Source organism: Gopherus flavomarginatus, chromosome 4 (genome assembly GCF_025201925.1).
Source record: "Gopherus flavomarginatus isolate rGopFla2 chromosome 4, rGopFla2.mat.asm, whole genome shotgun sequence".
NCBI lineage: Eukaryota > Metazoa > Chordata > Testudines > Testudinidae > Gopherus > Gopherus flavomarginatus.
In genome coordinates this window covers 80,128,994-80,144,420 of record NC_066620.1, presented here as the reverse complement: position 1 = coordinate 80,144,420, position 15,427 = coordinate 80,128,994, and the positions used below count along the sequence as shown (strand labels likewise).

Here is a 15,427-nt window from a genome sequence, read left to right as displayed (position 1 = left end):
TAGCAGTACAGTACAATAACTGTTGTAGATGGGCACCAGTTATAGCACTCATCCTTTCTGCTTAGAGCTTTTTATGGTTTTGTTTATTTGTACTGGTTGTGAGTAATAAAATACTGAGTGTGACTCCATTTTGGCTGATATATTTTTATGTTCTTATTGCCTTATGAAGCTCTTCATTTAGCGTGTAAGTGAGGTGACAACGCAGAAACACTCTGAGTAGGTGTATAAGTTGTGTTTCCTTTGTTTTGTCCCTGATATTTCCTTCATCACTCCAAATATGGAGGTGAAACACCAAGAAGTATCTATTCTGGTTATTTAAAAAAAGCTAAATGGCACTGGTATAAGTCTCTTTTACCAACTCTCTTTTCCCAATGCATTTGACTTACTGTTGGCAAGGAGGAACATTGAGAGGACAGTGTCTTAGAGCAGAGAACTCAGGTCTGATTTTAGAGCAGTGAAGAGAAAAAAAGACAATGACAAACCAATTCATTTCCAAAACTTAGAGAAGTGTTTGCAACTCACTTTAGGGGCCTTGATTCTCTCAGCAAGAAAGTGAAATCTTCCACAGTTGACTTTCCCATTGAGTCAGTTAGTCTGAGCCTTCAGGACTTGATCGGCTACTTTCACCTGCCAGATGAACATTTGGAACATGAAGACAAACAGAACAGACTAAGAGCACTGAAGAATCGACAAAATCTCTTCCAGGAAGAGGTAGATTTTTTTCCTTTACATTGTTACTGTACTTCCCACATTGTGTACACTAGTAGGGTTTTTAACTGATTTGACCTAACAATAACATAACATTGGGTGTCTTGTGGGAAGCCCAGGTTTAGGAGCAACCATGGAGCTCAGTAGGGGCCACTGTCAATTTTGAAAACCGGCTTTTGGGAGGACATTTTGATGTTAAACTACCTGCTTTAATGGCATCATTTTGAATATCTAATTTCTTTGTGAGAGTTTCATGGATGATTCATGTAACTGGCAATCTGTAATGCTGAGCCTAGTTTTAGTAAATTTCTGTTGCAAATACATCAATTGTTAGAATCTAAACTGATAAATCATTTCAGTAATTTTTTAAAATTTATTTTTATTTTGAGATGGCTGCACATCTGATCCTAGCCTTGCTTATGTGGGATATCCATTAGCTTTTTGGGGTCTTCTCCTGCCTGTGATCTGTACTTTTTTGGATTTTTTGGAGGGGAAATTAAAGGTTTTATTTTCTTTCCCTTTTTAAAAAAAGCACCATTTTCTGAACATCAGAATTACTAAGGTGCCATTCAGGCTTCCTGAATTATGATCTTATGTTCTCCTCTCAAATGTAATTAGTAATTATTGTCATAAAAGACTCTTTAGCTCCCTCTTTATACTGGATTATTCCCTGATGCAGCAAGGTACTTAAGCATGTGCCTTACTTTAAGCATGTGTTATCCCACTTACTTTACTAGTTCCGCTAGTAATTGATCTTGGAACTCAGGTATTTTATTTTACTTTGGAAGACTTATAGAGCAAATATGCTAGCAGCAAAGCACTGTAAAACATTCTTCATCATCTTCCTTAATAACTTCCCCAGAGATAGCTGGCTGCGTCTGCTACGTATCTACTTTGTGTTTTACATTTATTTTTCTTTTTTGTCATGTCTTCTTTTAATCTACATTGACATCTTTGTACTGAAGAGATACTTTCTTCTTTGAAAACCTGGAATTTTTCTTTCTAGGGTATGATCAACCTTGTCCTTGAATGCATTGATCGTTTGCACGTGTACAGTAGTGCAGCCCATTTTGCTGACGTAGCTGGAAAGGAAGCAGGAGAGACTTGGAAATCTATTCTGAATTCTTTGTATGAATTACTAGGTAAGACACATTGTGGCTGTCTGGGATTTTTTGACAGCAAACTAACCTATTCAATTGAAATGAAAATCTGAAACCAAAGACTGTTGAAATTATCTAGATATTGGAGAAAATCATCCATTTCAGTGAGTATGGGAGAATAATTATGAATAAAATGAAGTGAATATGCCATGATTAAAGTAAATGGATATCTTGACAAATCCATGATGTTTTGCATGTGGTTGGAAAAAATATTTATATTGTAGTGTTGCCTAGAGGTCTCAGTCATTGTCAGGTTCTGTATAAACATGCATAAAAGTGCAGTCTCTGTGTGAGGAGTGCTGTTTTCTGCATGATATAAAACTAAGATCTTGACTACTTATGGTTATTAAAGTTCCCATGACCATTTTTGTACGGGTCGTGGTGTCATGGTCAAACTTTCACTTGTGTAGTAACTTTCTCTTCCCTGAACATTTCCCGTAATAATTTCAATTGGATACGGTATTCTTCTTCCTGCCTCTAACAGGTTTGTTCTGTTATTATACGCTGCTCCTGTTGGCTGATTTTTTGATCCCAGATGTGGCTACTCTTCAGTTGTGAGAAAAATGACTGTATAAAAATAAATCCTTCACTTCTGAAACAATGGAATAAACTTCAAAATCACCATTATAAACTACATTTATTTTGCTATATTTTCCCTGCCTCACCCATACTCTGCCAGAACTAATTAAACATTCCTTACCCTGTGAGCAGCTTTCAAATAGCTGCCATTTTTTTCAGATAAAACAGACAAAACGTGCCACAGTACTGTTCCATTCTTTCCCTCGCAATGTGGATCAGATAAAAGCAGAGATTTTGCTACATGAAATCATGTTGCATTATATGTAGACCAGCACTGGAGGAAGGATGTTGCACACATTTTGCCAGTGGGTTTCAGGTATTTGCTGGCAACACAGGAATGGTGAGACTCAGGTATCTTGGGTCTCATTCAGGCTACAGAGGGAAGTGTTTGCTAGTGGGCACAGACCTTTCTGCCCATCTCCCCCATGCCCAAATCATCCCTTCCAACCTGCCCCAGTCATAGATTCATAGACTTAAGGACCATTATGGTCGTCTAGTCTGACCTCCTGCACAATGCAGGCCACAGAATCTCACCCACCCACTCCTGTAACAAGCCCCTAACCTATGTCTGAGTTATTGAAGTTCTCAAATCATGGTTTAATGACCTTAAGGTGCAGAGAGTCTTGTCTCTTCTCCACCCCTGACTTCGTTACAGTCCCATTTTCCTCGCCTAACCTGTCCCAGTCTCTACTCCTCAGGCTCCTCGTCCCAGTCTGTTTGTCAAGTCAGTCCTTGTCTCTCCCTTCAGAGTTCCAGTCTCCTTGTGAGCTATTACCAGTTCCAATTTCCTTGTCCCCTCTTTTTCTTCCCTTCCTCACAAGCTTTTCATTCCATCTCAGTCTGTCATCCCACCTACTGTCTCTCCTCCACCACCCATGATTGGTTTCCATATGTTGTAATTGCATAGCAAAATACATTTGCAGGTTTTTGTTTTGACATCTTTACCATTATATAACAGGCTTGACATGTAATTACTATATCTTTTTTTGGTAGGTAATTTTTCAGCGTATTGCTCTTGATCTGGGGATGGTAGATTTTTTCACTATGCTGTACTGAACAATGAAACTGCTGTTTGGTAATTTCCTAGGTGATAGATAGATATCATTTACTTTGCCTTGTTTCCACAAACCATCGTTTCACATTGAGTGTGTATGTAAATCAAAGTGGTTGATGTTGTCATCATTCCTGGTTTCTGAGATATTTTGTTGTTGTTGTTTGTGGCATATAGTTGATCCTTAAGAGAGAGGAAATGTACAAACCTCTACCTGGGGTTGTCTTGTGTTTCATCCATAAAAATGACTGCAGTGTATTTCCTGACAGAGGAGCTACAGAATGTGTGTGCATTCTCTATCAGAAATATATTCAGTCATTGTGAGCACATAGTGTTTCTATCATGTTACTAGGGCATCACAAATTAGGATGGGCACTCCTTTGACTGAGTGAGACCCTCTGGTGGTCTTGTTGTTATACAGTCATATACTGGTATGAGAAACTAATCTTTTCTTATTTAATTTGTTGCAAAATAGTGACCAGATGCTGATTTTAACAGCTTCTTATGCAAAATTAATGCAGAATTAGAGACCAAGGAAAATTGAATAAAAATGGAATCCTCTATTGAAACTAGTTAAAGGCAGTCATTTCCCCAGAGCTGCACTTTTGCTAAGCTGTGGGATGGTTAATTTGCTTTGTTTTTTATTTAGTTAGTTAGTTATAGTTGTTTCTTTTTTCATATCCATAATGTACATGGTAAAGACATATTAGAAGGCATGCTGCCCATCCCCAGAAACTCCCAATCGTAATGTGTCAATATAAGCAATATAAGTAGTGGGATGGGTTACTGCATACAAGTGAAGGGGCTGAGGTAGCACATGGCTATGTTTTATTGGTAGAATGATAACACAGCATTTTAAACTGGATGAGTGAGGCATAAGGGAGGTTTTGGAGGTAGAGATTAGGTGGGAAACTTCAGAGGATGAGGGGAAAAAGGAGTAGCGAAAAGAGGAGGGAGATCACAGTAGTTCTGATCAGCCTTTTTGCAGAAAGCTGGTGAGATATTGTGTGAGGAGGGAAGAAGTATCTGAAAGGCTTAAGGGGGAGGGAGCTGAAGGTCATGAACAAGCAGCAAAGCTTGTAGGTATATGAGTCAGTGGGGAGGAGAGGTAGTGCTGCTGTTTGAATTAACAAGAGAGAGTACAAAGTTGTAATGGATGGAAGTCTGCATAGCTTATTGACTTTATTCAGAGGCATTAGGCAGCAAGGAACAAAGGAATTGAATGTTGGGAATAAATGAAAAGCATTTTGTGGTATAAAATAGAGAGGCAAAGGCTTCCTGGGAGGTAGAGAGGATACTGACTCAATAGTGGAGAAGTGGAGGCAGAGCATTCATGGATATCGATGGACTGATGGTCACAGAAGAGCCAGATGTGGGCAGCGGACAGAGGGAAAATATGAAATGCAGAAGGAGGAAGTGGGTGGTGTTCAGAGAAAAGGAACTCTATTGAGTGATCAGAGAAGGAGCGCTGTTTAATGAAGACAGGGTGAAGTGAGTGGCCATTTTGGTAAGTTGGAGAGTTGATCCAGGGCTAAAAGTTGAATGGGAACAGGGCAGAGGGGACAGAAGTCTCTCAGGTTGGACCGAAAATCAACGTAAGGTCACTGAGAATGTGGGTGAATGGTAGATTGTAATGAGAAAATGAGAGAGCATCAAGTGTCAAAATAGGGTATATGGTGGCAATATCGGAGAAACCAGATCTATCACTAGTAAATGAATGGAGTGGCTACTACGTATATTTGCTTTTCTGTTTTTCTTTGTATTACTTGTAGTGAATGCTTATCAAGTAGCTCTTTGGAATACTTAATCCCAGTGGCCATTTATGTCCTCAGATTATGCTGTTTACTATGAGGGTAATAACTTATATGGTAAAATGATTGTGATTGTACAATTATCACTTGTATCTGTTCTGAAATGTAGAGGGGGAACACATGGTTTGGGATAAAGGGAAGGGTAAAATGACACAGCAAGTTCCAGAGAATGCGGACCTAGAAGTTGGATCTTTATTTTATGCTTTTATTTCAACAACTGATTATCTGTTCAGTGCCTGATAGTACCACTCCTACCGATCCTGTTAGTTTTCTGTCCTTGTTATAAGCCTTAAAAGGCAACCTTGAAAATGTAAATTTTAAAATGGAGTTTGTCACTTTCACCACCATCATAGAAGCGGGACAGACTAAGAGAAACTTTAAAGGACTCGGAGACTGCCAGTAGTAGAATTTCAGATAGTTATTTTTATTATTTTTTGCTTGCTGTCGTTGAAGTTCTTTATAGTTGCTATATGTTGCCTGCTAGGAGACACTTAACCTGTGTACGTGCTGAATAGGGTTATTTGGCACCTTGATAGCATCATTTTTATTATAAAATGGAAAAAATATTAAAATGATCCTACAATTACATATGAAGTATATAATATTACATTCAAATATCTCAAAATAAGAGTGCAAAGACAAGTGTTCAGAAGTTAGGAAATGCCAGCATTAAGGTTGGGTCCACCTATAATAAAATAAAAATTGAATCTAATGTATAATATGCATTGTTGATTGATTGGAATTCATTGTAATAGTCCATGCAAAAATTCTACGTTCAAAGGTTGCAAAAGGAAGCACTGAGGAGTTAGGAAATGTCAAAAATAAGGTTAATTCATCCCCCTTATGTGTGTGTGCACATTATAATATCTTATTACATGATCACATAGTGTTTTTTCCAGAGGAATTCTGTCTTAGTCAGCCCCATGCGCTAAGAAAAGTAACAGTTGTTCAATACTTTTATTTTCCCCTGGAGTGTAACCTCATGGGTCTTTTTGTTTGTTTGTTTTCTTTTTTTTAAAACTACGCTGCATGGTATAAGGACTTTTGCAGACCGTTCTTGGTGCCTCACAAATATTACTGAAATTTATCCTCACATCACTCAAGTGAGGTAGGGAACTATAATATTGTCTCCATTTTAAGGATGGAGCTGTAAGGCAAAATAAGGTACAGAGACTAAGGGTTTTGCATCCATTTCAGTAGTGGTGGTGTGAGTATAAAAATGGTGAGAGACTGTGATATTATGGGTATGTGGGCCTTGTAAGTACCTGAAAGAGAATTTTTCATAAAATGTTTCCATCCAGAGTGATGGTTGCCTCCAGTCATATAAACCAGAAACAGGTTTATACTGAGAAAAGTTTGTTTCATTTTCAGTCATAGTTAACATTAAAAATGCTATGGCTCAGGAACTCTGAAAAATGAAATGTGTAATCAAAATGCTTGATAGCCTCTTAAATATACTAGCTCAGAACATGGTCTTATAATTGATTGTTACAAAGAATGACCCTTTTAAGAAAACAGAATATTTAAATAAGTTAGCTTCTATGTGGAATGTGAGCTTTTGTACTTTTGATGAATTTTATATTTCAAATGTGTGATTTAGGAATGCATCTCTTCTACATCCCTTCTGCCATAACAGGCCCTTAGAGATTCTCTGTGCTTTGTGATTAGTTGTGCTGGTTACCTGAACAGTAGTAAAAGTATCTACAGCTACAGCTGAATGCTTCTAAATAAAGCTTTAGTGGAACTATTCTCTGATCACCGTTTCCCATTCAGAGTGTGGTTCTACAGGAGCAGAGAAAGATGATTTGCTGTAGACCATTAGATTTTCAGCCTCTCTTCCTCTGCTTCCCTGAAACTACTCTGTCAACCCACTGGTTTAGTGATGTAAAGGATTCATAACCTGGCCTTTCATGTCTGCAGCAGATGTAGCTTCAAATCATACTGAGGCCACAATTTTAAGGCTCTAAATGCGTTTCCTAATGGAAGTGAATCAATATATCAAAACCATTGCACAATATAAGATAACTAATAACAATATTTAGCCCTCATATAGTACTTTTCATCTGAGGCTCACAAACTGTTTTAGGAGGTTATGCAAGCATTGTTAGCCCCTTTTACTGATGGGGAAACTGAGGTATAGGGTGATTCGGTGGCTGCCCAAAGTCACACAATTAATTAGTGGCAGAGCCAGGTATAGACCTGGTCTCCTTAATCCTTGAACTATCCTGTCTCCCAGTGTGATCAGCAATCTCTGTTGAAGAGAATGGCTAGGGAAGTTTCTGATTAAGATTGATGCTTTGGTAGAGCTGCATGTGAAACTTGCATAAGAACAGCAGTTGGCACTGTTACACACTCTAGATGGAATTGTTAGTCCCTGATGGTTTTTTTTCCCCCCGGGAAGAAGGAGAGGTTTTTCAAGTCCTGAAATCATCACTATGTACTTCTCTCCACCTGTAGTTCCATTTCTGTCCAAGGATGAATTTTGCCCAGGGTGTGTTTTTGTGGGTTTTTTTTGTTTTTTGGATGACTTTAACCCTACTTGTGATAGCTTACAAGAAGCATTTGACAGTGTTATCTTAAGACATGATATTTTGAAGAGTGAAGCCTTGTTACCATCAGAAACCTCTTCTGGTCTCCTTAATTTAGAGATAAGTGATGGTAACATCATTCTTCCATTTAGATTTTATGTAGAAGTTCCTTTGTTCCTGATCTTTCCAGTACCCTCATGCTCCTCCAACAGTAATGCTATATCGGGGTTTGTTCAGGAATACCAATGGACTTACTTTTTGTTGCTTCAAAATGAGCTACTTTGATATTCAAGAAGGGATCTGGGAAGATGACTGTTGGCTTTAGATAATTTTTTTACAGCAATGGGCAGTTTGATGATGAGAAAATCCTACAAATTTTACTATTCAATATAATGATTTGCCAAGTTGTTTTGCATCTGGTTGGTTGGATCATGGTTTATCACAGGAATTATGGGGTTTCTGTTAATGTGAATTGGATGCATTTATCAACTTTTTTTTCTGTTTTTCTTGTTTTAATAGCGGCACTTATTAGAGGGAATCGTAAAAACTGTGCTCAATTTTCTGGATCTCTTGACTGGTTGATCAGCAGATTGGAAAGATTGGAAGCCTCCTCTGGTATGTTTTTCAGTATTCTCTCTCTCTTTTTCCCTCCCAGTTTCTTCTTCAAAAATGTATAAAGAATGTATCAAGCACTCATTCAGTCATCCTGTTTTGAGTTTTTTGTGCTGATGGGAAAATAGGTTGGAGTGGGGAAGGCAAGATTTGACCCATATCTTTCACTGATCATTGTGGTTCTAGGTATGCTTTTGATACTCTTTTTGTATTTAGTACTGCATAGTGATTAAAAACTAGGTCTGTCTACAGATCTATGGAAAGCTATGAATTAATAAATTAGTGTGTTTTTTTCCTTTTTCTTTCATTTCTATTTCTATTTTGAGTAACATTTGAATTTGGTCTCATCCTTGCTTACCTGGTTATATTATTATCTCCATTTTCCAACTGAGGCAAAATACATAAGCAGGATTGCTCACATGACTAGCCACCAAACAGCATATCCTGCCAGCAAATCTTTGTGTTGGCTTTAAGGTAGGACAGTACCTTCTAAGTTCATTGCTAGATTGGTTAATATGTGCATTGAATGTGTGGTGTGAGAAGGCTCTAATTGTTGGTTACATTTTTTTCTGCATAAAATACATTTGCCTGTTTTGAAACTCTGGTTTTGGTTATTGGGAATATTACTTTTATTAGCATACTTAAAACCAAAATGAAGTTTTATTTTAAATGTGAAATTGAAGAATTCTTATTTTTGTATTTTAATTATCTGGTTTTAGAACTCCAAAAGATCTTGGCAATGCAAAATCTGGTTGTATTATGTAAATAGCAACAATGCTGGTATTGGTCAGATTATCCATGTCATTTGAGCGATGGAGACGGGGGAGTGGGGAAAGAGTTTACCAAAGAACTTTAAAGTGGCTGATGTTAATGCAATGAGTATGGGTGCAGAATACTATCATGAAAGATGGCCCTTAAGTAAGTTTGTCTGAAAGGAGTGTGTCTTTGTTATACTGTTTATTTCCACATTTAAAGCTGCCAATTGCTTTTCAAAATAACAAAATAATATAATTAAAACATTAATAAAAAGTCTAACTCTTCTCCAACCACTGAATCCCTCATGCATCTAAGAATTATCTTTAAGCACCTATGACTTAAGTTGAGTTTGCTTTGCTCAAATCCTTTTGGGTGAAGCTTACCCCAGTGCAGAGAGACAATGTAAAGTCCAAGAGGGACTTAAGTGGTGCATACGCCTTATAGTGGCCTACTGCACTGAGGTTAATTTTATCCTTAATGTGAAGTGCTTGTAAACCTGAGTGTTGTTGAAGTGGGTGGTGTCACAACCTGGTCCTGTCTCGCTCTCTGAACAAGCGCCTGTCTGTTGTGATTTGATCCCATGTGCATCTAATACCCCCTGGGTCTGGGCTAAGACTGATCATTGTTCCTAGCTTTAAGGGAGTCTCATATGCACTCTCAAGTGCAGACTCCATGACACCGTACTTCAGCAGTAGGAGCCCACAGTCTGACTCTGGAACCAGTGCCACAGCTTCCCAGAGCCCCAGTTGCTTAGATACATTCTTCAGAGTCCACCTCGTTGTGGGAGCTCTGATTTCCTAGTTATGCTCTTCATGGACACTGTGGCAGTAAAGCAAGGAATTACAGGCTAAACAAAGGAATTTCTTATACACACACTTTAGCCTTGAAAAGCACAACTGAGTTGCAGATGTATGGAAAACTGAACTGCTGAATGCAGTCCTCCTGAGTGTCCTCCTCATCCTTCTTAGCCTGATTGTCTGTCTTCTGGTGGTGAAATGACTGAGGGCTTCTGGGCAGAGCATTGTTTGGTCAGTGGTTCTGCTGGTAGCAAATCCATTGTTCTGCTAGGGTAGGCACATTCAGTGTTGATAGCTCTTGATTGCTCTGTCACAGCTTCCTACATAGTCTTTCCAAAATATGTTAAATTTCCGCTTAAAAATAAATGCTCAAAGCCACATTGAAGCTTATATTCAAAGTGGAGGTTGAAATGTAACATGGCATTCACAGAACCAAAGTGAAATTAATAAATTAACACAGTCATAGGCGATATTGTAAGTATTAACCACTGGGATTATCTTGGATACATACATACATTTTCTTTTACTTTCTGAGCATTTTCCCACCCCTCACAGTTAGCCTTGTACAAGGTGAACAGGAAGGAGCATGGGCTGGTCATAAATTGCAGAGCTTACAATCTAGCAAAGCAGGTATATCTGAGTTATTCCCCATGTAATTACTTAATTTCCTTACTATCTTGATTAGGCCCTGTGCCAGCTGCCCAGGACATCTTGATGTCTGGGGTGACCAACTGGCACTTTCTCTAGAGAAGCTATTAATGATGGATCTGGGCACCTTTGATTGCTGAATTGTGCTTCCAAGGATCCCTGCTTCTACCTCCCCTGGAAGGAATAAACTAAGCATGGGATTCACATTATCATTAAAGTTACTCTTCCAGCTCAACATACTTTTGTTTTTAACTTACCAGCATTCAGGGTAATTCTTTTAAAACCTTAGAACAGAGGTTTTCCAACTGCAGGTGGTGTGGAATGTGTTCTGGAGAGGTGGGAGGGGTGTGAGAAGCCGCTCTGCCTTCAGAACTGCGTGGCCACAGAGTGGCAGCTGCTGGCTGGGCACCCAGCTCTGAAGGAAGTGCCACTGCCACCAACAGCAGTGGAGAAGCAAGGGTGGCATGGCATAGTATATGACCATGTAATTAAAGACTGTATCATAACGCATATACACAAGAGAGCCAAATTACAGTGTACAGGCAGTCTTATTTCTAGAATTTCCTTACATTTGGTTTTCGGACATTGCAACTGTCATAAACAGATAGTTAAGGGTTAATGTCTCTTTTACCTGTAAAGGATTAACAAACAGGGACCCAAACACCTGACCAGAGGACCAATCAGGAAACAAGATACTTTCAAATCTTGGTGGAGGGAAGCCTTTGTTTGTGGGTTTTGGGTTTTGCTTTGTTCTCTCTAGGCTCTGAGAGTGACCACACATACCTACAAGCTCTCTAATCTTCTGTTCTAATTTTGTAAGTACAAAAGTAGAAAGACAGTTTAGTCTTTTTAATTGTTTTTCTGTATTTGCAACTGTGTATCTGGCTGGTAAAGTTTTACTGTGTATTTGGGTGAAAGTATTCTAAATTGTATTTCTGCTGGAGAAAGTTTTCTTTCTATTGTCTATAAGCTGAAAGACCCTGTAACTTTTTACCATCTAAATTGCAGAGATAGACCTTTTATTTTTTCTTTCTTTTTGATATGGGTACTAGCATGAATTCCCCTAAGCTTAATTACCAATTTAGATTTGATAGGCTGCCACCAATCAGGATTCTGAGTACCTGATAAACTCTGGTCTTCCCCAACCTTTCCCTGGGGACCCCCAAGACCCAGATTCCTTGAGTCTTACAACAAAGGGGAATGAACCATTTCCCTTCCCCCCTCCTTTTCTTCCTCCCAGCTCTTTCCCACCCTGGATATACTAGGAGACCACCGTGATTCAACTCCTTGAATCACCCCTTCCCCCTCCCGTCTTTCTACTTTTGTACTTACAAAATTGGAACAGAAGATTAGAGAGCTTGTAGGTATGTGTGGTCACTCTCAGAGCCTAGAGAGAACAAAGCAAAACCCAAAACCCACAAACAAAGGCTTCCCTCCACCTATATTTGAAAGTATCTTGTTTCCTGATTGGTCCTCTGGTCAGGTGTTTGGGTCCCTGTTTGTTAACCCTTTACAGGTAAAAGAGATATTAACCCTTAACTATCTGTTTATGACAGCAACATTAACAGTCTTAACTTATTCTATTAACACTTATTTGGTGTAATATGGATAATAATAACATCACAGTTATATAACATAGATTAAAATATATAAGTTGTATTAACCTTATTAAAGACATAAGCCAACCACCAACTTCTTTTTGTTGGGGAAAAAAAACTTTTCTTGTAGTCAGGTTATTATATAATCATCTAGTATTGGATTTCTTGTACTTTCTCTTCTGAAACATCTGATTCTAGCTACTGTAATTGACAACCTCTGTATCAGGAACCATCATGGTCCAGAGGGCTTGTTAGCACTGGTAAGCTCCAACCTGTCACTCAGTGACCTGCTAGTTGTTGTCAGAATAGGAACTGAACTCCATAGAGGACCCCAGTCCTGGAATCCGATTGGCAGAATGCTGGGGGTCCTGATTGGTTGGCAGCTTCTATATAAACCTAGCACAGAAACAAGAAGTACATGCAGCTAGGTTGTCTCTGCTTTGGACTGCTTCCACTGAGATACCTGCTCCTAGTGGTTGCTGTTGATCTCCTGGTAACTTTTCCCTGACTGACACCTGACCTTGATTTGTCCTCTGGCCTGTCGTGAACTGTGATTTCCTGGAAACCTGACCAGTGACGTTGGAACAATTTGTACAGTGTGGGTTTGAAAGCCATTGAACAAAACTGTAACCTCTGTATATGGTGGAAACCACTTTAAGCCGGGCATGTGTCAGCATCCCTGAACCTAACCCTGTCTGACTCCTGATTCCTGCTCCAGTCAGTAGGTCAGATCATTCATGTCCTGGTTGTGACACACTGGTCTGATAAAATACGGCAATTCCTGTGTTCCTGAGTGTGTTTTTCATTATTTTTTCACAATGAGTATGGACATAATGGCGTTTACAGTAATATATGCAGCACTCTGAGAGTTGATCATTAGCAATGGGATCAGCAATAGCTTTTGGGCAATGTATCTCTGGGCTGGAGCAGAAGGGTAATGGAACTGAACAACATTCAGCGTGCTTTGATTGTCATGTCATGTTTTCAGTTTGCCCTGCCTACTTGTTCACAAATCTGTGGTTATATGGAAACCTGGAACTGCACTTGTCATCAAGGTGTGCACTTTTTTAATACAAACCTACATGCGGTTCTGGTATTGTTGTGCATTAATCTGCAACTTGTTGAAGTCAGGAGCTTTAGGAACAGAAGAAGTTTAGAGTGATCACAGCAGTAATAACAGTGACTTGGTTGCGTTTTTAAATGGTTGGTTTGAGTCATATTTCATCCCTTCTTGTTTTGTCATTTGGTTGTTACATTGTTTCTCTCTGGGGTACAGGGCAACTTGATCTTATTTGTCCCAGTACTGGGGTGCAAACCATATCAAGGGGCTCCAACAAAATGTATAAAATACACAGTACCACTATTTGTGGTACCAGCAACAAGGTCTGTGAACTGGCAGCAGCATAACTAGCCACCTTTCAGTTGCATCATGCATTGATTCTAAATGTCTTGTGAGAAGACTGATCAGAATTCTAACCTGCTGCTCCATCCTCTGCTGCCTCCTTTCCACCAATAAATAGTTTCTTATGCCTCTCCCATATGCCAACATATACTTTCAGTTGACATATTAAAGCAAAAGTGCCACCAGTACACTGGTGCTTTTCCTTTGTGCCCTGAATGTTGCACAACGGTTATCAGATACATCAGATTCATAGACATTTGAAAACACAGCAGGAGGTAACGTTTCCATGTCACAGGCACAACATTTTTGTTCTCTTCAGCCTTTTTCTGTGGTACTCTTATGTCAAAACGGCATATTTCCATTGCTGAATAGCTCTCCTTAATACTGTAGGTTATGTCAGTCATGGATCATCGCTTGGTGTAAGTTAAATTTGTTGCCTCAGTAGTCTTCAGAGGATCAGCAGCAGCCATGGAGGCAGACATATCCCTAGGCAACTGATTTGCCTGTTTTCCCCCCAGCTTTGTAATAAGAAACACATACATATCCCTGTCCCTCACCACTACTCTCTGTCCCTGAGATGCCAAGGGAAAATATTCCGTCAATGTCAGTGCAAGCACTGCCCTCACCATAGGAACTGGGATCAGCTGTCACAACGTTTACCAAGTAGTGACATGTCTCAGCTGGTGGTGATTACAACTGATATGAATGATTCTGCAAGGATGCTTTCACCATTTTACTAGATATTCTGACAGTATATGCCAATGTTTAGAAGTTTGATTCTCGTTAGTGAGGGAAGTGGAGTTGTCACTTTGGGACCCTGAGCCATGCTAGTCTCCTCATGCAGTGATGTCTAATACTGCCTTTGATGGGAAACTCACAAAAGAGGGGGAATCCTGGTGCAGGGCAGCAGACACCTGTGTTAAAATGACCTCTATTGCTCTGTCTTTTAGCATCAGCTTTTAAAAATAGTCTTGATTTTCCCACAATCCATTTCAGGAATTTCATCATTTTCATATGTAATTCTTTACTTTGAATTCTTCATTGTGAAAAAAATTTCTGTGTCTTTCTGCTACAATCTCTGAGCAAATTCATCCCTAAATTGGTGCTAGGGCTGGCACTGGGACTGATGGAACTACTATAAGGTGGATGCATAACTGATTGGAAAACCATTCCTAGAGAATAGTTATTAGTGCGTCATAGTCAAGTTGGAAGGACATGCGAACTGGAGTCCCGCAGGGATCAGTTCTGGGTCTGTTCGATATCTTCATCAGTGATTTAAATAATGGCATAGAGAGTACACTTATAAAGTTTGTGGACTATACCAAGCTGGGAGGGGGTTGCAAGTGCTTTGGAGGATAGGATTAAAATTCAGAATGATCTAGACAAAGCGAAGAAATGTCTGAAGTTCAAGGATGAAATTCAGTAAGGACAAATGCAAAGTACTCCACGTAGGAAGGAATGATCAGTTGCACACATACAAAATGGGAAATGACTGTCCAGGAAGGAATACTGCAGAAAGGGATCTAGGGGTCATAGTGGCCCACAAGCTAAATGAGTTAACAGTGTGACGCTGTTACAAAAAAAGCAAACATCATTCTGGGATGTATTAGCAGGAATGTTGTAAGCAAGGCACAAGAAGTAATTCTTCCACTTTACTCCACTCAACTGGAGTATTGTGTCCAGTTCTAGGTGCCACATTTCAGGTAAGATGAGGACAAATAGGAGAAAGTCCAGAGAAGAGCAACAAGGATTATTAAAGGTCTAGAAAACATGACCT

General features: G+C 39.3%; 1 protein-coding gene and 1 long non-coding RNA gene across 7 annotated transcripts in view; one reads left to right on the top strand and one right to left on the bottom strand.

Moving 5' to 3' along the window:
- RYR2 (ryanodine receptor 2) overlaps positions 1–15,427 on the top strand; it is a 727,531-nt gene that overhangs the window by 343,545 nt on the left and 368,559 nt on the right. For all 6 annotated transcript variants that reach the window (XM_050950348.1, XM_050950346.1, XM_050950344.1 and 3 more), the window contains 3 exons: positions 528–711; positions 1,715–1,850; positions 8,357–8,452. In XM_050950348.1, the coding sequence (XP_050806305.1) occupies positions 528–711; positions 1,715–1,850; positions 8,357–8,452 (416 nt within the window). The remainder of the gene's footprint in view (positions 1–527; positions 712–1,714; positions 1,851–8,356; positions 8,453–15,427) is intronic.
- Positions 1–15,427, bottom strand: part of LOC127049568 (uncharacterized) — an 838,950-nt gene that overhangs the window by 466,006 nt on the left and 357,517 nt on the right. The window lies entirely within an intron of this gene.